The following is a 25,719-nucleotide window of genomic DNA, read 5'->3' as shown; positions in this document are numbered from 1 at the left end:
GTTGTGGTCATGTGGACAACGACACTTTTTCCAGGCTGGAGGCAGAAATGGCCAACATGAAAGCGATGGCGCAACATCTGCGCAAGTTCCAGGACCATCTTTTCTATTTGCAAGCCCTGAGGGATAAGGGAGCTTCATTTTGTTACGGGTGTTTGACAACAACATTCCCAAATTCTGATGTGTCATTGCAGTCTCTAAAGGGGTTTCCACTTGTATCGTTGATATGGACCAACACCAGCCGTCTCCCGGGTCCCTACTAGCCACCAGTCAGCAACCGCTAGTAAGGGGAAGATTCCAGACAAGTTGTCGTTGCAGCAGTCCCGTTATTTTGGCATCGGCCCACGCCAATGTCAACAGTCTCTCAGAACCCGCTTTAGCTCACAGACCAAAGCAATTGCCTGGGTTGCCTGTCCTGTTGAGACATCTCTGAATGTAGCACTGAGACATATTTTAAAAGAACGATCCTCATCGAGACCATCATGACAAATTCTAAGACAGGTTGAAGCACGACGAACGAAGTGGCACGTTGAGTCAGGTCATAGTTGCTGTCATATTTTCACGTGCCTCTTCACAAGTAGCATGTTCAAACATCATGTTTTAGCATTCACTTATGATAGCAGCTCTACTTCAAGTCAAATGAGGTAAGCCAAAATAGAATCCCTTATAAGCTCTCTTTGCCATCCCAAACATGCTCAATAAACGCAGATTTCCCCCCCAAAAAAAAGGCCGAAAATGAAGGCTGTGTATCAGTAGGGTGCCTTCTGGCATGGTGTTTGTGTTTTACACCTGGTCGGCTAGTCAATGCAGTACCAACAAGACATCATGAAGCCAACTACACAAGAGAGACAATAAATCACAAACACAACTAAACCAACAGTGATGTGATTAACATCACCAGTTTATTATCAATGTGTTTGTGCATGTAGCAATGGATTTTATCTACATATTTCTACATATACAGACAGGTTAGAGAACATGTTATCAAGAGTAGACAGATGGAGGAGATAAAAGTCTTTTGATGTGTGGGCTGAGAGAAGTGTTGGACAGTGTGAGCAACTCAAATGGGTATCTGTGCACCAATGAGCACTAGAGATGTTCAATCTGCAATAATAAAAAATAAATACATTGAACTTTATGTGTCAAAATGAAACAACAAGAACAACTCCCATACACTGACAGCACACTGGGCCACAGGAAGGCATGCTTTAGTGTTGGAATAAAACTACATCGCAATGGAAAAACAATTGTTTCCTTATAGATTCCAACCAAAGGAAAGATAACAGAGAAAGAGGACAAATTGTTCTTCTGTAAAAGTTGACTTGGGTGCACACTGAGGGTTTTGTGGGTTTTTGGAGACTAAAGGAAGCCACTATCATGCGTGAGGGGGCTTTAGTTCATGCAAACATAATGTATTTTACATTCTCTCCTTGCTTTTACAAAGGTCAAGACTCATATTTTTACAGAAATTATGCCATTAAGGGACTCTCCACAGCCTAATCTGCCTCTCTGACACTTAATGATGTTAACAGGTCGCTTTGTGACAACAACAGAAGGTGAAACGTATCTGACCATAGAAGCAATGCATTAAACCTCAACGCTCCAACCGAAACAGAACGCTTCAAGTGCTTGAAGCTAGAAGTGACTCCCAACCACATTAGTGTGAAAGAGATCATCTGGTGTGCCATGAGAAATTACCCCATTTCTAAATGTATTTATTATTTGCAGTAAATGTATTTCCTGCAAATAATGTATGTTTGTGCATCAAGCTATGCCAGCGACATAAAGTGACAAGACAGAACAAGCATTTTGCTATTCCACTACTTGGTAGAAGTAGCAATGTGACAAGATTTCCTAAAAATGAGTGTCAAAATGCTGACTCTGGTTGGAATGGCCATTTTAACCTAAGTACAATGCACCAAGGATTTTGAAAATCAGATGATAAGTTCACAAAAAAGATAGTTATTATTTTGTATTGGAAAAAATTGGAAAAAACGCCTTTAGAGAATCTGGTCAAAAATACCTTTAAATTAGAGTGAAACAGTACAATTTAATTATTTTTCAACATATCTGCTCAACCCTTTCGTTCCATCTGCTACTCGGGAAAGCTCTTCTCCAACTGGCTGACAAGTTTCAGATAAAAGTATCCAGCAACAAGCTGGGCCGAAATTCCGAGGGGCCCTCCAAGTGGACGTGTCAAAATTACGTTTCAAGCGGTGTCACTTGCCCTAAAAACTCAATTTAAACTGCGCATATGCAACACTTTTTCATGAGAAGAGCAGTGAAGGCAGTAGAAAATGTAATTTACTTTAGTCATCCATGATATTTTCGTCAATGTATTTGTAATGGATAAGTTTAGAGGCATTGCAAGTGCTCTTTCCATGTTTTTTAGAAAATTCCATAAAGATGGTGGCCACTTGTCACTTTGCTAGTGGGAGGTCCATTTAACCGGTGCATTCACCTGTTGCCATTCATAAAAAAAGAATAATGTGCTTAACTAAATAGACCCACATTTCACATTTAGTAAATTGAGATGAGACCATCATTATTTCAGTACATATATACAGTACTTTTGGTAAAAATCTTTTGTTTGGTGGTGTGCCGTGAGATTTTTCTAATGTAAAATATGTGGGTTGGATCAGTAAAATTTGAGAAACACTGAGCTTGAGCATGATAGAGCTCAAAATGATCTTTGGGGTTCTGATGAGATTGTGTGAAGGTGGCACTGAATGCAAGCTGTGAGAAATTGTGTCTCTGGTTTCCAGCACGTGTGTTTGGGAGAGTTGTGGCAAAGTGCCACTATCCATATGGCTTTCTAGAACTGTAGTTGGCTCAACGTGCACTCTCTCCTCACAGGTCCTGGCATGGTAAAGACAACAAGCTAAGCCCCGAATCAAATGTGACCCTGTGTGAGCACCCAAACGCTGGCAGAACACCCCTCCATAGTTTACAGGAGGAGCAAGGCACCCATTACAGCAAAATCCACTTGAAGACATTATGGTCCAGCACCAAGAGGGACAAGGCCCATTAGAAAGTTGACTAATGGAATCCAGATGGCACAAGGGACCTGCAGATTGAGGATCATCTGTTTTTGTTGTTGTGAGAATGCCAGTGCCTGAGTTGGGTCTGCATTCTGATCCCTGATGTGATCTGAGGCACTGAAACAGATGACGACCCATCACATACAAGCTGCTGTATGTGTGTTTGTGTGTTTCAGCGTGTGAGTGAAATCATGCAGTGAGAGGAGGTCATGACTGGAAGTGTTTCCCCATCCACTGTGCATGGATACAACTAGCACGGGTGTGCACGCACAGGTGAATGTACAGTAAGTGTTTCTTGAGTGAGTCAAGGTAACGTATTAGAGTCGTAGGGAAGGTCCCGTGGCCCCAGTGAGGGGCGCCGTCGAGCCAGATTCGTAGCCCACATCCACCACGGCGTGTGGCCCACCGAGGAGCTGTCCTGGGAAAGGCTGAGCCTGCACCTGTCGGTCCCGGAAATTCTGGATGTAGCTCTGCGTTACAAGATAATAACAAGTGAATTAAACTTCTAATATCAAACAGAACTCACGGTTTGGTTCTACCCAGTGGCATTTACATCTGAAAAAAATCTAATAAAAATGGTGGGGATAACCACTTAAAGCAGGAGTGTCAAAGCTGCTGGCCCATTGTCCGATTTTTAGCAGCATTCACTAAAATTAACAATGGACTTGCATTGTAAGTGAAGTGGTACCTTGAGATACGAGTGACCTGACTTCCCATTTTTCTGCGACAGAAGCAGTCAATTTTGGCTTTGACTTGTGAGCACAAACTTGAGATACTGCTACGAGCACTGCATTGGGGCAGGTGACTCAACTTACTTCACAACTGGCTGTTTGGCAAATAGAATTAGTCGTAATTAGTTTTAAGCTGTTTATTGCCACGCTCATGTGAAGGTTACTTGTCAAACTAAACATCAAACAATGAGAATTAATTACACATTGTCTATTTGAAACATCCACATACCTCGGCAGCCAGAGTGCTAACATACAGTACAATGGGAAACTCCATAGGCACATGGGCTAACAATTAGCATCTATGAGGCGGATTTGTTGCCCTTTAAGCAACACATATCTGAACACAAACGGTCCCGCAACACATGTAGATCAGCCAAATATAAAATTACTCACAAATATTGTTTATCCTTTGTGAAGGACGACTAACATTACTGCCGTACTGAGAAGTCGAGAGAGGAGCTAGGCCTCCATTACAGTACATCCGTATGCCTGTCTTATTCTGCCCCCAAGTGGCGAAGGTGTACACACCAGAATAAGCACCACAATTGAAAGAGAAAGTGTGAGATCAACTGTTTAAGTCTTTTTTTTTTTTTTTTTTTTTTTTTATGTAATTATGTCGTTGTGGTATGTTTTTATGAAATATTATAATGCTATTTTACATTACATTATTATTTTGGGGGGGGGGGCTGGAATGTATTAATGGCATTTCTATTCATTTCAATGGGGAAAGATGATTTGAAATAGGAGTGTTTTGAGTTACGAGTGTGGTCGTGGAACTAATTAAACTCATACTGTATCTCAAGGCACCACTGTATTTAATGTCTACACTGGGTGGTGAAACAGGAGAATACTTGAAATTTGTTCTCATCCCTTACTTCCTTGTTTCCCACTAATCACACCACTAAAATATGTAGTAACCCATTTCTATTTGTAACATCGCAAGGAATAAACAAATTAATTTAGAGTAGCAACTAGCGTCAATCGCAATTGTTTGTTCCACTTTCCGCTCCGTGTCAAGACCGGCTTAGTACAGATTGCTCTTGTTTTGTTCTGAATGTGGAAATTTGCTCAGCAAAGGGGCTGCCATTATCATGCGTAATGTAAAATGAACATGATACATGAGGCGTCAACAAATTGTTTGAAACCTCAGGGTGACGTTTTCAAAATCTGAAACAAATTAGTGGCTGACCAGCGATCTAGAATGGATCGCATCGGATCGTAGAGTTTCTACTGTACTTAGCGGCGTTTGTTTCTACTCACAGGTGAGAGGACGTCAGTGTCATAGCGGCGAATTGGGTTTGGCTTGCGGCGATGGGCAGGTTCCTGGTGGAGTTGCTTGGCTTGGCTTTGGTTGGAGGAGGACCCGAGATGCTTCTTCTTCTTCTTCTTGTGGCGGTAGCGGTCATCCCGTTGGCGAATTCGCATCACCTGCATCCTCCTCTGCTGACGACTAATGATGACTGCGAAGAAGGAAGGGGGCTCAGTTCGGTAGTTAAAATGAACGAGAAAAGAAGCTAGAATTTGAATCAATAAATGAACAATAGATTGAAAGACTATCTGTGACCCAATTCAGGGTCTGTATCCTAGGATGCTGCCTAGTAGATCCACGTCGGTGTTTTTCAACCTGAGAAAAATCTCACTGCACACCTCAGAAAAGGTGCAGTTTTTACAGTGAGTATAAAATGTCTCCACACTCTTGTTCAAATGGCAGTTTGTTGCAATAGGAAAAAGAAAAATGTATTATGCGGTTGCACAAGTGTGCACACCCTCTTATAACTGCAGATGTGGCTGTGTTTTTGAGTTTGCCAAATATCCTGTACCTTTTGGAATAATGGACAAAAATAATGGACAAAAAGTTCAGCCTTGGTTTCATCGGAACACAACACATTTTCCCACATCTGCTTGGGAGATTTCAAGTGTGTTTTTGAAACCAAGGTTGAACTTTTGGGCCATAATTCCAATATGCATGTTACGTTCCATATTCACACAGATATTTTAAGATTCTAGAGTTCCACAAAGTCTATCATATATCAGGCTGAAATGAGTCGTTAACGTGATTGAAAATCCTTCAAATTTTGTCACCCATTCTGCAGATGTAGGATAGCGTCACTTCTGAAAGAATTAACCCCTGAATTAGGGCACAGCTAATGTCATGTATCCTCACCCTTGGTATGCGAGTAGCCTTCAGCAGTCACCTTCCACTGGACCACGACTCCCAAAAGCGTGAGCGCAGGCCACACCCCCAGCACCACCCACGTAAGCCAGCAAACTGGCTTCCCGGGGACGGCTTTCATCCGCTCGTACATGTACAGAACGAGCGCAAAGAGCTCCACAAAGTAGTCCAGCGCTACGGTGATGACAGCTGCGCCGAAAACGGCTGTGGACAGCGTGGTGAAGATGCGCTGCCACTGGAGGGTGAGCACGGCAAAGAGCATGCCCAGGCCAAGCAGCACGCCCAGAGGCACCCAGACAGAGCGTGGCGGGCTGTGGGAAAGCTCCTCCATTCCCACCAAGGTGGCCACGGCCACCAGCAGGCCGAGCAGCAGGCCGACCATGAAGAGGCCCACGCTGCGAACCAGCATGGTGACCAGGCCACACAGCGTGCCGATGCCCAGGCCGATGCCCACCGAGGCCTCCACACTCAGCTGGGTGTCCAGCACGCGCTCCTTGTAGCAGAGCATGAAGATGACAACCGAGCCAAACATCAGGCCTGTCAGGAACATCACAGCCTTGAAGCAGCGGTAGCCTAGAGGAGGGTCAACGACAAATGGTTTACATGAAACTTTCTTCAAGGTCCAGCATGTACAGGGATCAAAAATGAAGCTAGTTCAATTGTGCCTGGACTACTTTGGTTAGATTTATATATCAAATATGTGCCACTCGACGTGCATGAAAATAACCATATCTGAAAATGTGATATAGGCATTAAATAAGAATTGGCCACTTGGACCTGAAGTGTAACCCTTAGTGTGGTGACAATGAGGGCAGCCATATGTTCAACTCACCAAAGAAGCAGTAAATGACACCAAAGAGGCAGCACATGGAGCAGACTACGGAGGGAACTACTTTGTAGCGGCCCACCGAGTCTTCGCATCCGTTCAGCAGCCTGGGGCTCAGCTCCAGTTCGGGACGAGTCTGCAGTGTTTCCAGGGTGGTCGTCATGATGAGCAAAAAGAAGAATGGAGAACCCAGGAAATGAAGGATGAGAGGTGATCAGATGAGAGGCCAGCGTACGGGGAGACTATGGAGCACCGGTCGGCTGCATGCCTTCACCTGTGGACGCAACAGGTGCCTGTGACTGAACGCAATCTGGAAATAGCTCAGAGAATATAAAAAAAAAAAAATGTTCAAAATTTGAAGCTATTGAAATTAACAGGAATTTGTGGGAAATAATGTGATTAAACAGGGAATTTACAAAGCTGAAGTTTAGCTCTTAAAAGGGAATTTAGTGGGAGAAAATATATTTTAGCATAATTCTCGCTAAAACAAGCAGATTTCATGAAAGTGCAGTTGAATATGAAGAGCCCACTGCCTGAAAGGGTTTAGCAGAAATGCGGGCGAGGCTTGAGAAGTTTGGGGGAAGATGTTTTTTTTTTATTTGCATGTTGGATGGGACTTTTTGGGGAGAGGGGCCCTTTTCATTTAACATTTTGAATTTGAATTTTGGGGTATTTTTGGTTCGGGGTGCATTTTTGTTGAACACACACACACACAGAATTGAATGGTTTGGTTGTGGGGGATGAGCAATCTTTAACTCAACATTCATGTTTTTGTTTATTAATGAAAAACAATAATTGATTGTTCAATAAAATACTTAAAACTCGAAAAGTTCTATTGACAAATATTGAAATGTGATCTTTTTCAATTGTATTATTTTTCATAGATGTTTTCTTACGACAAAACAAAATGTTTATATTTGTGCTTTAATATAATACCGTTCTGGCGGCATGGTGACCGACTGGTTAGCACATCCGCCTCACAGTTCTGAGGACCCAGGTTCAAATCCGGCCTCGCCTGTGTTGCTTGCATGTTCTCCCCGTGCCTGCGTGGGTTTTCTCCTGGGTGCTCCGGTTTCCTCTCACATCCCAAAAACATGCACGGTAGGTTAATTGAAGACTTTGATTTGCCCGTAGGTATGAATGTGAGTGCGAATGGTCGTTTGTTTAAATGTGCCCTGTGATTGGCTGGTTACCAGTTCAGGGTGTACCGCGCCTCTTGCCCGCAGTTAGCTGGGATAGGCTCCAGCACGCCCGCGACCCTAGTGAGGATAAGCGGTGTAGAAAATAAATGGCTATAATATATAGCCATTTATTTTATAATACCGTTCTATTAAATTACCCTCAATTACCCGTTAATCCCCATGGAAAATATAACAAAAAAATCTCCCATTGTAACTTCTTATGAAAATATACCAGAAACCTTTAATAAGTTTATTGGATATTTTCCACCCTTTGCAAGATACATGGAAAAAGCATTAACAATGACTTAAAGGGGCTTACCGATCTGCTATTCTTCAACTTCAGTGATGTGATAGTAAGGAGAAGCACTTGGCAAAACAACAAATACTGTACCAGTACCTTCAGTTTAAGTGTTACTAGTCGTCGTCGTTCCCCCCCCCCCCCATCCTCGTGATGACTGCAATCTTCACGGTGTTGTGGCTGAGGAACACATGAAAGTGCACTCTCTCTCTTCAACTCCACTCACAGGTCAAAGGTTAACATGCATGTCAACCTTGGACTTGTCAACATGGATAATATAATTCACCATTTCATTTTCATTCAACACATTTCAAAAACGTTCCTCATCTTGTGCAGTCACTACAACATCCCGCACGCACCCAAACATTTCATTAATAAGCATATTTTGGTGAGGGATTATCACAGACCACAGCCAAGCACCCCACTGGACTGTCTATCGGTCTGTGTTCGTGCGTGTGTGTATGTAGTCGCATTAAGCCATTTCGTACCGCAGATGTCAATGTGCATCATCCTCTTAGATAAATAAATGAAACAAAATCTCAGACGAGTTTTCATCCATAGCTAAAACATAAACACTGACCCACCCCCCTGCCCTGCTTCCTGTCTGTTGCTAAGACAACGGTGGAACACTGACAGACAGTTGTGAGCTCTGATCTGTCGCCTCAAAATGAAGGACCAGCGACAGCCATAGCAACAGCACGCGAGCCAATCAGAGGCTCGGAAGGTAGTCATGCACAGACACACAATCTGTGTGTGTGTGTGATGGTGTTGGTGTTGGTTCAGGCTCTGTTATGCACATGCTGATCAATAATTGGATAAAAGTAAAGGTCCGTCCATCCATTACTATGCTGATGACCCAACAACTCCACACACACAAAAACAGCGCACGTACTATAGAATTATGCAAGCGGATCAGACTCAAGAACTGTTTGTTTGTGATGTAGACAGAATGAAAGCCAGAAGCAATACAGTTGGAGGTGAATCGGTTCAGTAAAAGGAGGCAATGTGCTAACATTTAGCGTCTGAATCTACTCACGCTGACCTGACGGTATCTCCTTAGCATCTCATCCTCAAATGACTCCATGCACCCAGCGACCTCTTTGTTTTATTCGCACGCCATGTGAAGTCACAGGCAACAAAAAGCGGGCACAGCAAGCTCTGAGTGGCTCTACTAGATTCTTGCGGCTCACTGTTACTGTCCAGAGACCAGCTGATGTGGATCGATATGAGGCCGCTGTGGAAAGCGTGACAGCGTGGCATCACGTGTAAGACATGTCTAAACCTGACACAGACGACACGGTGGTACAACTCCGGGCACAAAATTTAAAGGTTGAAACTTTCCATGGGAATTAACGTAAATAAATGGGTATAAACCTGGAATTTTTAAAATGTTTATTTGGGGAAAATGCAAGTACAGTGGTGCCTTGAATTATGAGTAGTCCTCATTTACCAGTTTTTCGACATACAAGCAGTCACTTGGTAGATTTTTTATTTATTTTTTCCTGTGTTGCGAACCATAATTTGAGTTACAAGCGAGCTTTGGCTACGCCGCCGGTTGAGCGAAATGAAAGAAGAAGAAAAAAGAAAACATGGAGCAATTGAGGTACTGCAATGTACTGTAGCCGATTATTGTCTTAAAAAGTCATGGTTTCAAAAGCACTCAAACTTTCCATCAGCGGTAAGTGCTGTTTGTTTGTTTGTTTGTTTGTTTTTTGAGTAGTCGGTGCAGACAAAGGGACACAACTCTTCCCTTTCATGTTGTTGGTATGTGCAAGAATATGCAAAATGCGTCAACGAAGAGTGGCTGCTCGAGGAGGCAATACTTCTAATACAATATCACATTTACAAGATCGTCACCAATTACTCTTCGACAAATTCAAAGTTACGTTATTATTAATACAAAGCTGTCTTGAAATAAACATTTGTAACCAGTTACAAAATTTAGCGCGTGAAATTTATACAATTGGTGAAACAAATACTATAGACTTGCTACCGAGGCAGACAACATGGCTAAGTAGCTTTGCTAACGTAGGCTCATTTCTGCTCTGACATTACTTCACAAAGCGGAGAAGAGCAGAGAAGTAGCTACTCATTTTCTGAAAAATAAGTACTTTGACTTTTGTACTACATTTTGATTTTAGTCATAAAAATCGAATTGCTGATTTTATTTTTACATTTACTAATGTGCCAAATATACTATATGTTGTCTAAAAATAAAACAGATTGCCTTCAATGTAAAAAGTTATTTACTCAAACATTCAAAAATAATACATTTTGGAGCTTTAATCGCAATACTGTGATGCTTTGAAACTGCGATATATTTGTACAAGGTTATGAAAACATCAGAATCTGATAGCAGCCAACGCCTTCTGATGCAGGAAAGGAGATCGGCTTATGACAAAACTAAATGTTTATATTTACGTATGAATATGATACCTTTCCATGAAATGACCCTCAATTCCCAGTCAATTCCCATAAATTCTCAAGAATTCCTATAATTGCTAAGGAAATTTTCCTATCCAGCCATTCATTTTCTATACCACTCGTCTTCACGTGTAGGGCCAATAAAAATGTATCGTAAATGTTTCCTTCATTTGCAACCCTATGTGCGATTGGAAAAGGGTAAGCATTTTCAACTATCTGACACCTCTTTTCATTGACCTCATGATCTCTGCCTCCAATCCGTGTGCTGCATTTGGACTTTGCACTGCTGCAGGTGGTTCTCAGGCCGCCCACCTTCGTATGCAGCTACTCATCACAATGTAAGTGCCGACCTCCTCTGACAAAGCCTCCTCTTTTCCCGTCGCCTCTCAGCCTGAGCGAAAAGGGAACCAAGACGCCTCCCTGCAGCGTGAGCCGAGGAATGTCAATGATGCTTGTTGCCATGGACAACAGCAACCGTTCTTTAGTGGAACTAAACAAACAAACGAGCCGCGTGGAGGCGTCGCAAGGAGCTCAGGCTGAGAAGGGGGTGATGATCACGCATGACCGGATCTAAACTGACATGTTGTTGGGTTTTTTTCCCCCCTCACAAACTCTTACTGAGCCGCGGGGCTTGCATGGAAGCCTCTGACTGCGCTGATATGGTAACCACTTGCACACAACCCTTAGCCTGTCACACGAGACAGTCGACATGCTTCCACAGTCCAGTTAGCTAGCACCACTTTGCACACAATTTCTTAAGCTTTCTTCCCATCCATTTTCAACACCGCTTATCCTGGTTAGGGTCGCGGGGCGCTGGAGCCTATCCCAGCTGACTTCGGGCGAAAGGCGGACTACACCCTGAACTGGTCGCCAGTCAGTCGCAGGGCACATATAGACACGGACAACCATTCGCACTCACATTCACACCGTCACTGAGTGGGAACTGAACCCATGCTGCCAGCACCAAAGTCAGGCGAATGTACCACTACACCATCAGTGACTAAGCTTTCTTCCCATATGTAGTTAATATTTTATCCAGAATATTATTGTATAAGGCTGTTGCTGTATTCATTACCTCTGTGCCATCTCTCCGTGCTCTTTTTGTGTTGTGTGGGCCAGGACAGTCCCAAGTTACCATAGAAACACTATTGCGAGCATGACTGACAAAATCTAAGCATCTATGTTGATTTGTGTGAAGACATTTCCCCAAACTCATCACATCTCTGTTGGATTACAGAAATGCACTTTTCTTTGGAGCCAGCCAGTCCTCCCTCAATTGTCTCCAGTTGGTAGAAAACGCTGCTGTTCGCCTCACAACTGGAACACATACCTCCTATTCTGTGCGGATGCCTGTGAACTTCGTAGTTCATGTTATGATTCAGCTGTTAGTTTTCAATTCTCTAAATGGTCTTTAGAGAGTGGCCTTACCTCTCTGAACTGCACCATCCCTACGCTCCTGCCTGGTACCTCACCAGCTGCTTCTTGAGCTTTTTTCTATTGTTGGTCCCAAATTATGGAATGACTTCACGGTGCATATTAGACAAGCACCCTCACCGTCCATTTTAAAACCCGCCTTAAAACACAATTTTATTCCTTGTTTCTCCTCCTTATCTTGAGACCCTGCTCGTTTCAGTGTCTTGTTTTTATTTATTTATTTTATTGGTTTTAAGCTATGTTATGTTTAACTGTTTTATGTTTTATCTTTGATTTATATTTATTATTATAAATTAGACATTGTAAATTCATACGTAGTTAACATGATTGTTGAGGGACTGCCTAATTAAATGAATTTTCTGTTGCTCGGATTAATTCCACAGACATGCTCTTTTGGATAGTGCGCTGTAGAACTGCTGTTAGCTAGCGACCTAGTCATTATGTTCAGCTTAATTACTAAAACCTGTGCGAAAATGAGGCAGTCTCGCAATCTCATAGTTATTTACGACGCCCACTCGATTAAGACGCCTCACCCACATAGTCAATCAAATGATGAGATTTCCTCGTATGTAGCCCACCCAAGTAGTTGGCATCCCATCACTCTCACTCATATAAATGTCAGAAAGCTGCAAAACATGCCCACATCCATTTCGTACTTTTTCTTCTGCCACTGAATCAATCCCAGGAGAACTGATGCCAGAGGAGCAGAGACATCTTGAGGGTGTCTGCAGCTCCACCACGTGAACCTGAAGCAAATATAGAACAACTAACTCCATCCTACTGTTCCATTTTCAATAGCACTTGTCCTCATTAGTTAGGTGACGGTCGGAGGTGGACTGGACCCTATCCCAGCTGACTTTTGGCCGAGAGGCGGGGTACACCCTGAACTGTTTTTCTATACTAGTGCCTTCCACAACTGTATGACATTTCTGCACACTAGTAGAAAAACTATCGTGCACTAGTAGAACAACTACATGTTATTGTACATGCCAATTGTCTTACAAGTGAGGACAGTGTGTAGTAGTACATGGACAATTCACAGTCCAAGTAGGATATTGAATAAATACTCAGAAAACTTGCCATATAAGACAATTCAGTGGACTAGTAGAATGACTAGGGTGCCCTAGTAGAACAACTGCATGTTACTTGTGAGGCAAAGCTGTGCATTTGTTGACAACTGCATGCTATTCGTATTACTAGTGGCACGTAAAATTCTACGAGTTAACAAGTAGTGCTTCACTAGTTCTCCTAATAGCACACATAAACTAATGCACAGGTCTGCCACACTAGTAACATGTAATTGTTCTACCAGTGTGCCCTAGTCCTTCTACTAGTGGACTTAATTGTCTTACTAGTGACAACAAAGAGCGGACTGGTACATGGTCCTTAAGCTATAGCTCAAGGATATTGAACAAATGCTAAAAAAAATGGGACAAATTGGGAGGGGAGGGGGGGGGGGGATTTCACGCTGAATTTCCTCGAGCACAATATACTAGTTCATCATGGACTTGAAGCTGATATCAAATATTTTATTGTGTACGGTAGGCTAAAAGTGGCCCTCGTAGTGGACAAATGTTACTCTAAGGCACAGTTGTTCACCTAGTGAACAGAAATGTCAAACACTTGAGGTAAAAACGTACTGCGTATTCTACTAGTGCAGGTACTACTACATGACCAATTCAGCGCACTAGTAGAATATACTAGTGGGATCAATGACTCAAACAATGAAATCATCCGGTATTGTAAAACAAGTGCTAGGAACCAGTGCAAGAGACATTGGCACAGTTGCACGCCACTTGCATGACGCTTTTGGGGAAAACATGATGACATTTTGTGTATCCGTATATTTGTATCTTGTTGTTTATATCGTGCATCTTGCTCGTCTACGCCCGGACCTCGAGTCTGTGGCCTCTAACAAAACTGCTTGATCGGGAATAATTGCACAAACGGTTTTGAAATGTTTGCGCTGCCTTCGTGGACCGCCGGGAGACCTCGGGGTTGAAAACAGCTGCCCCCATGTTTGCGCCTCACGTTGCAATGCTATCCGTCCTCACCACGAAACCATCGACCGCGACGCGGCCATCCGGTTAACCGGATCGATAACCATTCCAAATCTTTCTGGCCATCCGTCGTTTGACAGCAGGTGGTGCGAAGGACGAAGGAGAGGACTCACCATCGCCAGCTCCGACGGGGGGGCGCGCCATCCCCGCGGCGTCCCCGTGACTGCACAGGGGGCCACCGCAACCCCGAGCCCCGACCATGCCATGGAAGGTGGATCCGGATGCGACTAGTCCCCCATGACTGCAGGGAGCTGTTTCAAATACGGAGAGGAGCACCGCGTGACAGGGGGAGGGAATTCGGCATCTGAATCTGGAGCGGGTCCCCGAGCCCGGATGGACGGACGCGGGATGTCGTCCTCCCCGTGAAGGTATGGCGCATCTCCTGTTATACTGTGTGGAGGTCAGATGCGCCCACTACAGGCTGAGAGACGAAAAGCACCCCGCTCCTAAAAAAATAGACGCACAAAAACCCTTTTCTCTCCTAAAAAAACGATGCACCAAAAACACCCTCTTTGAAAAAAAATCATAATAATAATTTAAAAAAAACGCATAAAAAAACACCTTCTAAAACAGGATCCACAAAATATATTATTCCTCTAAAAAAGGATGCCCAAAAAGGAAACACAAAACCATTTTGACCATTTAGAGCAAATGAACCTGGGAAGCAACCACAAATACTGAGTTACTGCGCTTAAATCGATTTTTTCCAGGTATCTGACTTACACCTCACTTGAGCATTTATTTTTCTGACGATGTTTTACTTTTTCTGTGTACATTTGAAAACAGTTACGTGTACTTTCTATTCCTTTGTCAAAACAGGCATGTTACTTTATTCATCACCCACCTCTGCCATATGTTTGAGTCAACAAACTGAGAAGACTCAATTCACTAAATACTAAAACTAAATCCATCCCTTTATTTTCTGTCAGGAGTTAAGGATTAAACAAGTTTAGAGTAGGGGCTAAGATACCCAGTAGCCCCACAAATGATTGGGCCGGTTGTCACCTTATCCCTGTATATACAATGGAAAAAGTACAAGAGCATTTCACTCGTGGCTATAAATGTACAATTGAGTATGTGACAAATATACTTGAACTAAACTGAATGTGTTAAGAACAACTATTTGGAAAAAAATAAAATAAAACAATTTTGTTGTCGTCTTTGTCCTCAGCGTCATTTGTCATTGTTTTTCTGTTTGCGCTGTGTGTAGACTTTTCGGTTTCGTTGCCTTAGGCTCTGTGCAGGAAAAGAAGGTTGATGGGCTTTGCAGGGATGAGCAGCGTCCGCGTTTTGGCCTGGATGGGGGCACGGTTGTCTCCTGGCCGGACCTCATAGTGCTGCATCAGCTGCCAACCACAAATCAGCATTCCTGACCAGGTTCTTAGCACTTAAGATTCTGGCCACGTGATGCGAGACAAACATGGCGCCACTCACCCTGCACAGAGCAAAATACATCTCCATCTCGGCCACTCTCTTCCCCACACAGCCTCGCACACCCACGCCAAAGGGGATGAAGCTGTATGGGTGGTGCTGGAAGAAACCTGGTGTCACCCTTTCAGTGCGAAGCCATCGCTCCGGCATGAATGCGTCGGGACAGGGGAATTGTGTCTGGTCGCGGCTGACGGCGTAGTGGCACAGATGGAACTGAGTCTGGAACCACATGACACAAATGTTTCTATCAGATCTCACAGCAGCAGCTGGAGGCATCAGACTGTAAATTCTATTCATCCATCCATCAGTTTTCTTTAGCACTCATGAGAGGGTCACAACTCCTCAGTAAGCTGCAATAATATTAGTCATTTTTCTCAAAGGATTAAGAAGATACAGTGTACCTCCGCCGTTTGTGTTCAAATATCAATTGCTTACAAAGTTATAACACAACAACACTGATGATATTTGTTAGCCCATCTATGACATTTTGCATTGTGTGTTAGCTTTAAGCTAGCAAACTTTTGTATCAGGTAAAGTTATGGCCATCCATCTATCCATCCATCCATTTTCTACCACTTATCCGGGTCGGGTCGCGGGGGCAGTAGCTTTAGCGGGGACGCCCTGACTTCCCTCTCCCCAGCCACTTCATCCAGCTTTTCCGGGGGGGATCCCGAGGCGTTCCCAAGCCAGCCGAAGGACGTAGTCTCTCCAGCGTGTCCTGGGTCGTCCCCGGGGTCTCCTCCCGGTGGGACGTGCCCGCAACACCTCACCAGGGAGTCGTCCGGGAGGCATCTGAATCAGATGCCCCAGACACCTCATCTGGCTCCTCTCGATGTGGAGGAGCAGCGACTCTACTCTGAGATCCTCTCGGATGACCGAGCTTTTCACCCTATCTCTAAGGGAGAGCCCGGACACCATGCGGAGGAAACTCATTTCGGCCGCTTGTATCCGGGATCTCGTTCTTTCAGTCACGACCCACAGCTCGTGACCATAGGTGAGGGTAGGAAGGTAGATCGACCGGTAAATGGAGAGCTTCGCCTTTCGGCTTAGCTCCTTCTTTACCACAACGGACCGATACAAAGTACGCATTACTGCAGACGCTGCACCGATCCGCCTGTCGATCTCCCGTTCCATTCTTCCCTCACTCGTGAACAAGACCCCAAGATACTTGAACTCCTCCACTTGGGGCAGGATCTCATCCCCGACCTGGAGAGGGCATGCCACCCTTTTCCGACTGAGGACCATGGTCTCAGATTTGGAGGTGCTGAATCTCAACCCAGCCGCTTCACACTCGGCTGCGAACTGCTCCAGTGAGAGTTGGAGGTCACGGCTTGATGAAGCCAACAGAACCACATAATCTGCAAAAAGCAGAGATGCAATACTGAGGCCACCAAACCGGACCCCCTCTACGCCTCGGCTGCGCCTAGAAAATATGTCCATAAAGGTTATGAACAGAATCGGTGACAAAGGGCAGCATTGGCGGAGTCCAACCCTCACCGGGAACGAGTCCGACTTACTGCCGACTATGCGGACCAAACTCTGACTCCGGTCGTACAGGGACCGAACAGCCCTTATAAGGGGGTTCGGTACCCCATACTCCCGAAGCACCCTAAAAGTAATGTTATGTAGTTGCTTTAAATACACTCTTCTCGTGTATTGAGAGTAAACTTCAACTGGGGGTGGCAATAAACAGCTTGAAGCCTCTTTTTGAAGATTTGTTCACTATCTCCCAAACTGCTGCATGTTGTGAAGTGTCTCACACAACAAGAGACAAAGTGAACCCCGCATGTGCGCGCACTAGTCCACGGAGGCAAGGAAACACTTCCAAGGGAGAAACCTCGAGCAAACCCCTGACTCATTGTGTCTGTACCTTCTTTGGGAACCAGTAGTTGTCCAAAATCACCTCATTTTCTGCAATGAAGCGTCCGTTGCCAGGAACAACAGGATACAAGCTGGAGGAAAAGGACAGATAGCAGAGTCAGCTCACATGAGAGACTTGGACAATAAACATTTGGTTTGCAGAGAACCCCTGCCTGAATTAGTCCAAATATTTGTGCATGTGAAACAAATGAGTCAGCTCACCGTAATATCTCCTTGATGACAGCCTTCAAGTAGGGCATCCCTTTAAGGTCGTCCATGCCGGGCTTACGTCTGTTGGCACACACGGCATTCACCTCATTATATAGTCGATCCTGAGCCCGCGGGTCCCTCGCCAAGTGGTACAAGGCCCAGGACAGCGTGTTGGAGGTCTGAAATCACCACAGCAACAGTTTAACTTTGCATCACAGTAGGAGACAATTCTGACGTTGCGCGCGGCCCGAGATATGTGATCTTTGAGCGGGTGTTCCAGTAAGACAAACACGTCCCAGCCGGACGTGCTAATTCATCAAGATTCACACAGCTGCAGGCAGGCACAGCAACACAAGTTTGAGTTGGCTGCAGATTTATTCCTTCACCGGAATACGCTCCATGTCCTTTGACATCTTTCCTCACTATTCTTGGACAAACAGGAACCATTCAATTCGATGAGGTTCTGCTTGAATCCGAAAGAACCTAAACTCAGCATCAAGTGGAAGGTTTTCACTTTAGGCTGTGTTCACACTTACACCCAAGTTTGGTTAGTTCCTTTGCTTTGTTTTCAGTTCTCAATGCACAGATCAAGCAAACCACTTTAAACACTGAAGCCTAACCGTAATCCTAACAATGAAAATACTGTACCAGATCAAGTGAATCTGACTGGACCACTGTGTGCACACTGCACAAGTGAACCATTTTGAGGAGTTTACGGTGGCCAAGAAGTATGGACCAAATTACAAGAACAAAATCAAATTCACAAAATGTGAAATATATTTACAACCTGTGAACACATTTACAAAGAGCCACAAAACCAATGAAAACATGTTTTATATGGCAAGCTTATAACGAGCATCTCTATTGGCTGACAGAAGTGGCCTTCACATCCAGTACTTCCACACTTCTCATATTCACTTTGCATTGGAGACAGGCCACACACCACGCTGAAGAGGAAAGAAATGCACTGTCACGCCAAAGGGCAAACAGCCTTGGAATGTTTTGATCAGATGACTGACAACAAGAGACGGATTTATATATTACTGAGCCACAGCCACCCAATTATGAAATTCTGAGGATTTGATGACAGACATTGTAGCTTTGTGGAAAAACAGTGGTACCTTCTTGACGTACGAGTTGAATTTGTTCCGTAACCAAACTCGTAACTTAATTTACTCATACTGTATAGCAAATGGCGGCACAGTGGACAACTGGTTAGAGCGTCAGCCTCACAGTTCTGAGGACCAAGGTTCAATCCCCGGTCCCGCCTGTGTGGAGTTTTCATGTTCTCCCCGTGCCTGCGTGGGTTTTCTCCGGGCACTCCGGTTTCCTCCCACATCCCAAAAACATGCATGAATTGGAGACTCTACATTGCCCATAAGTGTGACTGTGAGTGCAAATGGTTGTTTGTTTGTATGTATGTATGTGCCCTGCGATTGGCTGGCAACCAGTTCAGGGTGTACCCCGCCTCCTACCCGATGATAGCTGGGACAGGGTCCAGCACGCCCGCGACCCTAGCGAGGAGAAGCGGCTCAGAAAAAGGATGTATAGCAAATACATTTCCCCCCCTGTTGTTCTCACCGTGTCGACTCCACCCAGCAGCAGCTCTGTCACACTGATGTAGATCTCAGATTGGGTAATCTTCTTGCAAGACAGCAGGTGGGTCAGGTACAAGCCTTCCGTCAGCTCACCCCGTGCCGTCTGTGTTTGTATGTCAGCCAGTCTGATGTCGATGAGCCTCTGCGCTATAGTATCAAAACGTATGGTGAGCTCCTTCAACTCGAAAGCGAAAGAATCTTCGAGCCAAGTGAATCTCAAAGTATGGTATGTGTAACTGTGCATAATGTTACAGTGGCTTTGACTTGTTTAATCCAGCACAGTACATTTGTTAAGTACAGTTCAGTTGTATTTAACTGTAAAGTTCTTTTTTGTTTCCTATATTTAAGCGCAATGTTATTGAAACTTTGGATGATTTTACAGTGGCTTGCAATAATATTAAATATACTTTTTAGGAATAAAAGCTCCGCCTCATTGTTGATGCACACTTTGGTCTATACTACTGTACAGTGGTGCCTGTAGATACGAGTTTAATTTGTTCTGTTCTGTGACCTCGCTCGTAGCACTAAACACTCGTATCTCAAATCATCTTACCCCACTGAAATGCTATTAATCTGTCACAGCCTCTCTCCCCCCAAAAAAACAACAAAACATTTTGTAATGAGTTTTTTTTAAATAAGAAAATAGCATTGTATAATATAGCACTTGTCATGAGCTGCCCTGCAGTTCTACTGTTGGAGTCTCTTTCCAGCACCTTCCTCGGCCACGCACCTGTCACCAATCAGCCCTCGTTACCACCTGCATTTAAGCCTGCCTGATCCCGGAAAACCTTGCCAGAGTATTACAGTGGCTCCAGCGGTACAACGGCTCCCCAGTCTCCACGTAAGATACACTATTCCTCATCTCCTTTCTGACATCTGTGTCTCTACTTGCCCTCAGTGTCTCCTCTTGTGTTCATCGCCAAGTGACTTCCTACCGCCACACAGTCAAGCCAGCCGCCTGCGCTCGTCACCGCTTGCCACGCGTTCCCTGCCTCCACTACCCACCAGCGCACCTCAAGGATCATCTACATTTCCCCTTTTCAATAAACTGTTCATCACAACCTCTCAGCCGCTGCCTGCTTTTGGGTCCAGTCTCCATTCTGACGTGACAGTACTTTATTGAAACGGAGAAGAACATGAAATACAACTGAATTAAACTGTGTCCATCATGATTTAATGCTTCAATTCAATTGTGCTACTCCTTCTGTGTGCCCGCCTTGGCCATTGGGGGACAATAAAATAGTCATGGAGACACAAAGGAAGAATACAGTAGTTTTACAACTACTATGACTCAGTATGCTGCTATAATGTTCGTCATTTTTCACAGAGGATAAATAATATATGGCTGTGAGTATTGTGATATTGTCTGTCTACTTGTGTTGCTCTTGAGTTCAAATATCAGTTGCATAAAGATTAAAAACACTGCACCTATTGATGCTCAGTGTTAGCCTGTCAATGGCAACACATTTAATGTGTTAGCAGGGGGCATTCTTAAATTGAGACTTTTCTGAGGTGGTACTTGGTGTAAAAGTTTGGGAACCACTGTTCCAGCCCACCTGTGTCATAGAGGTCGTCCCAGGCCTGTACAAAGCGCTTCCAGAAAGGCAGGATGCGGTAGGTCCAGCGTGGAAAGATAACAACAATCTCAGACAGTGTCAGCATGTCGTTGACAGCAGCGATGAAGCGCGCAGTGTCTTGAGGAATATTTTCCTGGAGGCAGCCCAGCCTGGTCTCAAACAGAATTGAAGAGATACCTGCATGATGGTGTTCAGGAGAGATTCAAAAGCATCTCACTCCCACTGCTGCCTCCAGTATCAATGCAGTGCAGTTTCACCTTCAAAGCCAAACTTGTAGAGCTCAGCAGTCACATCTAAAACTGAAGCTCGGTCCGGACTGCAACTGCGGAGGAACTCGATGCGTTGCAGGAGATCTTCAACCACCTGGTGGATGATGGGAGCATATGCTGACACTTCCTGCAGCTTCAGCATCTTTGGGTTCAGTGCACTGCGGATCCTGTACCACTCCTGCCCTTTGCTAGAAGGTAAAAGTAATCCAAGTCCACCATTCAGTGCGTTTGCATTTTCATATATGAAAGCAAAGGCCATGAAGTTTAAATATACTTTAGAAAAAGACACATGCTTCTTTTTTTTCTTCACTGTCTGACATGAAATCAAACTCATTTTTTCCTGTTTTAAGTCAATTAGGATTACCAAAATCATTTCTATATGTTAGCTGGTAGAATACTGTGTCATGGTCTGTGTTTTGGTTTAGTTTTGTTTTCAAGTTTTCCTGTGTCCCATGTTTTTCCATGTCTCGTGTGCTCATTCAGTTATTGTGTCCCCGTTCTCATCAACCTTCTACCTTGTGTCGACCAATCAGCTCCCTCCAGCCACTTGTGTCTTGTCCAGGTGTTCCTCGTTGTCTCGTCAATTTGTGTATTTAGTTCCCTGGTTGCTTTCACTTCCTGTCTGTGTCACATGTCACAGATGCCTGTCCATGTCTTGTTTTAGGTTTCTTCAAGTGTTTCTTTGATTATCGATTTTGGGACCTTGTTTAGTTTGCTTTTTCCATTAACTTTTGTTTGCCTTTGATTTGGAATTAAATATAATTTTTGAGACTTCTGCCTTGCCTCCCTGTGCTTGGGTGCTCCATGTTTTGCTTGCCTTAAAAAAAAAAATTTTAAAACCTACGTGGCATTTTTTCCTTCAAAGTCATAAGTTTACCTACATTAGTATTTGGTACCATTGCATTTAAACGGTATGACTTGGGTCAAATGTTTTGGATGTCCTTCCACAAGCTTCTCACAATAGTTGTCAGGAATTTTGGCCCATTACTCACAACAGAACTGGTGTAACTGAGCTACTTACATATAGCTGTTTGAACAGATGAAGGAGGCACATTCAGGCATCTGGAAATTGCACCCAAAGATGAACCAGACTTCTGCAAGTCCTAAAATCTCTTCCTGAGATCTTGGGTCATATCTTTACTTTCCCATGATGTTATACAAAGCAGCAGTGTGTTTCAGGTGTGCCTATTTCAAATACATCCACGGGTGTGTTTCTCATTAACTCAAATGTTGTCAATAAATCTATCAGAAGCTTCTATCATTATCTGGGTTTCCCCTAATTGTTTAGACAATAATCTTACTGTACTTCAAAATTCTCCCCCCCCAAAAAAAATCCTCATTATTCTGACATTTAGGCGGCACTGGTTAGAGCGTCTGCCTCAAAGTTCTGAGGACTGGGGTTCAATCCCCGGCCCCGCCTGTGTGGAGTTTGCATGTTCTCCCCGTGCCTGCATGGGTTTTCTCCGGGCACTGCGGTTTCCTCCCACATTCCAAAAACATGCGTGGCAGGTTAATTGAAGACTCTAAATTGCCCGTAGGTGTGAATGTGAGTGTGAATGGTTGTTTGTTTGTATGTGCCCTGCAATTGGCTGGCAACCATTTCAGGGTGTACCCCGCCTCCTGCCCGAAGATAGCTGGGATACCCTCCAGCACTCCCGCGACCCTTGTGAGGTTAAGCGGCTCAGAAAATGGATGCTGTACTCACTCTACATGCAGGCCGTAGGCTTGTCCCCTCAGGTCCCTGTATTCCTTCCAGTGCGGCAACTCTGCTCGCACAGGGTAGCGTCCTTCCTGATGGATCACCTGCGCAATGAGGTCGGGACTGGCCACATTGACCAGGTCCAATGGGCCGAATTTGGAGCGCCAGATGGGCCCGTACAGACTCTTCTGTACACACTGGAGAAAAACGTCAGGTTGAAAAAGAACATGGAAGGTCCTTGGTTAAAATGGTTCCAACATTCCACATTCCAACGGAGAGCGGCGTGAATACGTCATCACGCGACACAAGGAAGGCATGCCCAGTGTACAGTATTGACTTTATTTTAGCTTACTGTTTTGTATTTTTGGCCTAGAAGTGTTTTTCATTCAAAGATGTACTGCAATTTTGACGACTACTGCACAGGGGTAGCTAATGTACTCACACTGTACTTACGTAGAAATACGCACAGTAGTAAAAGTAAAACTGATTCAACTCCTGTATTACACTGGTCATCTGACCACATTAGGGACCTGGTGTGATCACACCAACCACATGGGTTTATCTTGTTACAAGTAAAAAAATAGAAATAAAAAGGCATCACGCAGCTGGATTGGAGCACATAACATGATTTGTATAAAGTACACATGCTTTCAAATGTGGGAGTAAAAGTCAAGTTGTCAGAAAAATAAATAGTCAAGTAAAGAGCATCTGCACTTCGATACTTCCCAATTCCCATCACTGCTACTGCGTAAATTAGACGCGACTTCCGCCGTTGCGCCGCCAGAGTCGTAAAACGAGGACGCCCTGCAAAAATGTTTGCTGGGTTGCCGCCACTAGATATCCATTATTACAAAAACAACCAAGGACGTGATAATCAATTGAGAAACTGTGCACAATGATCTTGGTGAATAATTACAATGGCAGTATCGGTTTTAAAATCACACCACGAAGCAACGAACCGAACCACACCCCTGCAATAGTTGTGCTTACCTGCAGCAAGTGGCTCTTATCCGCATATCCTTTGACAAATAACCAGAAAAGAGTTCTGGACAAAGTGGGTCCGGGCAAGTCATCGATGGTCTTCAGTTTGGCCGCTTCGGTCCTTGCCTGGACGAGTGTTCTGGTCCACAGGCCGACCGAACCTCCACGTCGGCAGAGTGCAAAGAGGCGAGGAGACGGAGCGGGGGACATTTCCTCGTGACGTGCTTCCAATTTATTTAGCACTTCGAACCGGTGCTGTGCTGTACTTTGTTTGTTTGGGTTCGCGTTTGTCCGCCTGTCTATCCAATAGTATCCGCCGTTGCTGTTAATGGCACCCAGTGGAAATTATGTGCAACTGCATCGCATTGTCTTTCATGTCGTCTGTCTCAGACTCGGAGACACTCGCAACGTATTTTATTTTTATTTTTGTAATTATATATATATATAAACACAACTATTAACTTATCTTAACGCCATTACGTCTCCCCAAGATTGAAAGTCTGAATGTTTTTTTTGGGCAATACAGAGTGAAAATATGCACAGTTAGCTTAGATACATTTGCGTAAACCTCTTTTGGTAAAAAAAAAAATAAAAATGTTTGCTGTAATGCTTCAGTGCAGAAGGAACTGGTTAGCCATGAAGATAAATGCATGCAGATTAATTTACCTTTAACTGATTAGGCGAGCGGCACGGTGTCGGATGGTTAGCATATCTGCCTCATGGTTCAAATCCGGCCTCGCCTGTGTGGAGTTTGCATGTTCTCCCCGTGCCTGCGTGGGTTTTCTCCAGGTACTCCGGTTTGCTCCCACATCCCAAAAAAATGCTTGGTAGGTTGATTGAATACTCTAAATTGCCCGTGGGTGTGAATGTGAGTGCGAATGGTTGTTTGTTTGTATGTGCCCTGCGATTGGCTGGCAACCAGTTCAGGGTGTAGCCCGCCTCCTGCCCGATGACAGCTGGGATAGGCTCCAGATAGGCTCCGCGACCCTAGTGAGGAGAAGCGGCTCAGAAATGGAAATATAGGGTGACGTGTAAAAGTAACTCTCACCCAGTATTTAAATTCTCAAAAAAAAAAAGCCATCACAATTATTAATTGAGCTGGCTGCATAGAACCAACTGCATAGAACCAAATATACAAATAGAACCATAGAACCGTGATTTATCAACTTAAATACACTCAAATTTTACAACTCAGTCGAATTCAAAACAGCACTGATAATGTCGAAAATAAACATCTTACTTTAAGAAACAGGTCTATTTAGAAAAATCCATGACAAGAACAAACATGAAACAGAAATGTCACTCCATTAGATGAGTTACCTTGTGGAAAGACTATGATTATGAACAGAAAACATGTAGTTCCCTTAGTCTGTTTAACACAAGAGTTATTAAAAATATATAAATCAAATATAAACAAAACTGTGATGATGATGGTTATGTTGACTAGACCAGTTGACTATGTTAGCTTGACTGTCTTGGTTACCTTACATCACAGGTGTCAAACTGGTGGCCCGGGGGCCAGATCCGGCACACCACATCATTTTATGTGGCCCGCGAAAGCAAATAAAAAAATGCTCCTTGTGTTCCATTGAGATATTTGCAAGCATTTTTTTGTTACCAATCCCCCTTTGAAAAGAAATGTAATAGTTGAAAAACATGTTTTTATAGGCTTCTGATTTCAAAACTGGTTATTCATCAATGTGTTCCGTATACTGTGTGTAACTACAGTATATGAGGTAATCTTTCATTTATATGGGTTCACAGTCGTAGCGGCCCGCGAGGGAAGTCATAACTACGACGTGGCCCGTGACAAAAATTTGTTTTGACACCCCTACCTTACATGGAGCCGTTATTTTTGGATACACATAGAGTTTGATATATATGAATACCTTCCTATTTCGTCATTAATATAATTATTTAAGTCAAATG

General features: G+C 44.0%; 2 protein-coding genes across 6 annotated transcripts; both read right to left on the bottom strand.

Moving 5' to 3' along the window:
- Nucleotides 1–866: 866 nt before the first annotated feature.
- Nucleotides 867–14,618, bottom strand: LOC133403920 (transmembrane protein 198-B-like). Of its 4 annotated transcripts, none has more exons than XM_061679348.1 (5): nucleotides 14,279–14,618; nucleotides 6,775–6,904; nucleotides 5,934–6,515; nucleotides 5,030–5,229; nucleotides 867–3,508 (listed from the first exon to the last, which is right to left on the bottom strand). In XM_061679348.1, the coding sequence occupies exons 1-5, from the start codon at nucleotides 14,369–14,371 to the stop codon at nucleotides 3,356–3,358; spliced, it is 1,158 nt and encodes a 385-aa protein (XP_061535332.1). In that variant the 5' UTR covers nucleotides 14,372–14,618; the 3' UTR covers nucleotides 867–3,355. The 4 variants fall into 4 exon arrangements, with proteins under 4 accessions (XP_061535332.1, XP_061535340.1, XP_061535361.1 ...); XM_061679356.1 differs by having other exon boundaries at nucleotides 6,775–7,042; nucleotides 14,279–14,366; XM_061679377.1 differs by lacking the exon at nucleotides 14,279–14,618 and adding an exon at nucleotides 9,284–13,268 and having other exon boundaries at nucleotides 6,775–7,042.
- A 443-nt stretch (nucleotides 14,619–15,061) lies between these two features.
- On the bottom strand, nucleotides 15,062–24,671 carry LOC133403915 (sterol 26-hydroxylase, mitochondrial). 2 transcript variants are annotated; one of them, XM_061679334.1, is made up of 10 exons: nucleotides 24,457–24,671; nucleotides 23,800–24,112; nucleotides 22,816–23,006; nucleotides 21,099–21,298; nucleotides 20,821–21,018; nucleotides 19,248–19,411; nucleotides 17,679–17,845; nucleotides 17,467–17,548; nucleotides 15,600–15,815; nucleotides 15,062–15,511 (listed from the first exon to the last, which is right to left on the bottom strand). In XM_061679334.1, exons 2-10 carry the CDS (start codon nucleotides 23,998–24,000, stop codon nucleotides 15,395–15,397), a joined length of 1,536 nt encoding a protein of 511 aa, XP_061535318.1. In that variant the 5' UTR covers nucleotides 24,001–24,112; nucleotides 24,457–24,671; the 3' UTR covers nucleotides 15,062–15,394. The 2 variants fall into 2 exon arrangements, with proteins under 2 accessions (XP_061535318.1, XP_061535308.1); XM_061679324.1 differs by lacking the exon at nucleotides 24,457–24,671 and having other exon boundaries at nucleotides 23,800–24,418.
- Nucleotides 24,672–25,719: the final 1,048 nt, after the last annotated feature.

Source organism: Phycodurus eques, chromosome 1 (genome assembly GCF_024500275.1).
Source record: "Phycodurus eques isolate BA_2022a chromosome 1, UOR_Pequ_1.1, whole genome shotgun sequence".
Lineage (NCBI taxonomy): Eukaryota > Metazoa > Chordata > Actinopteri > Syngnathiformes > Syngnathidae > Phycodurus > Phycodurus eques.
The sequence above is the reverse complement of the archived record's forward strand: the minus strand, read 5'-3'. Positions and strand labels throughout refer to the sequence as shown.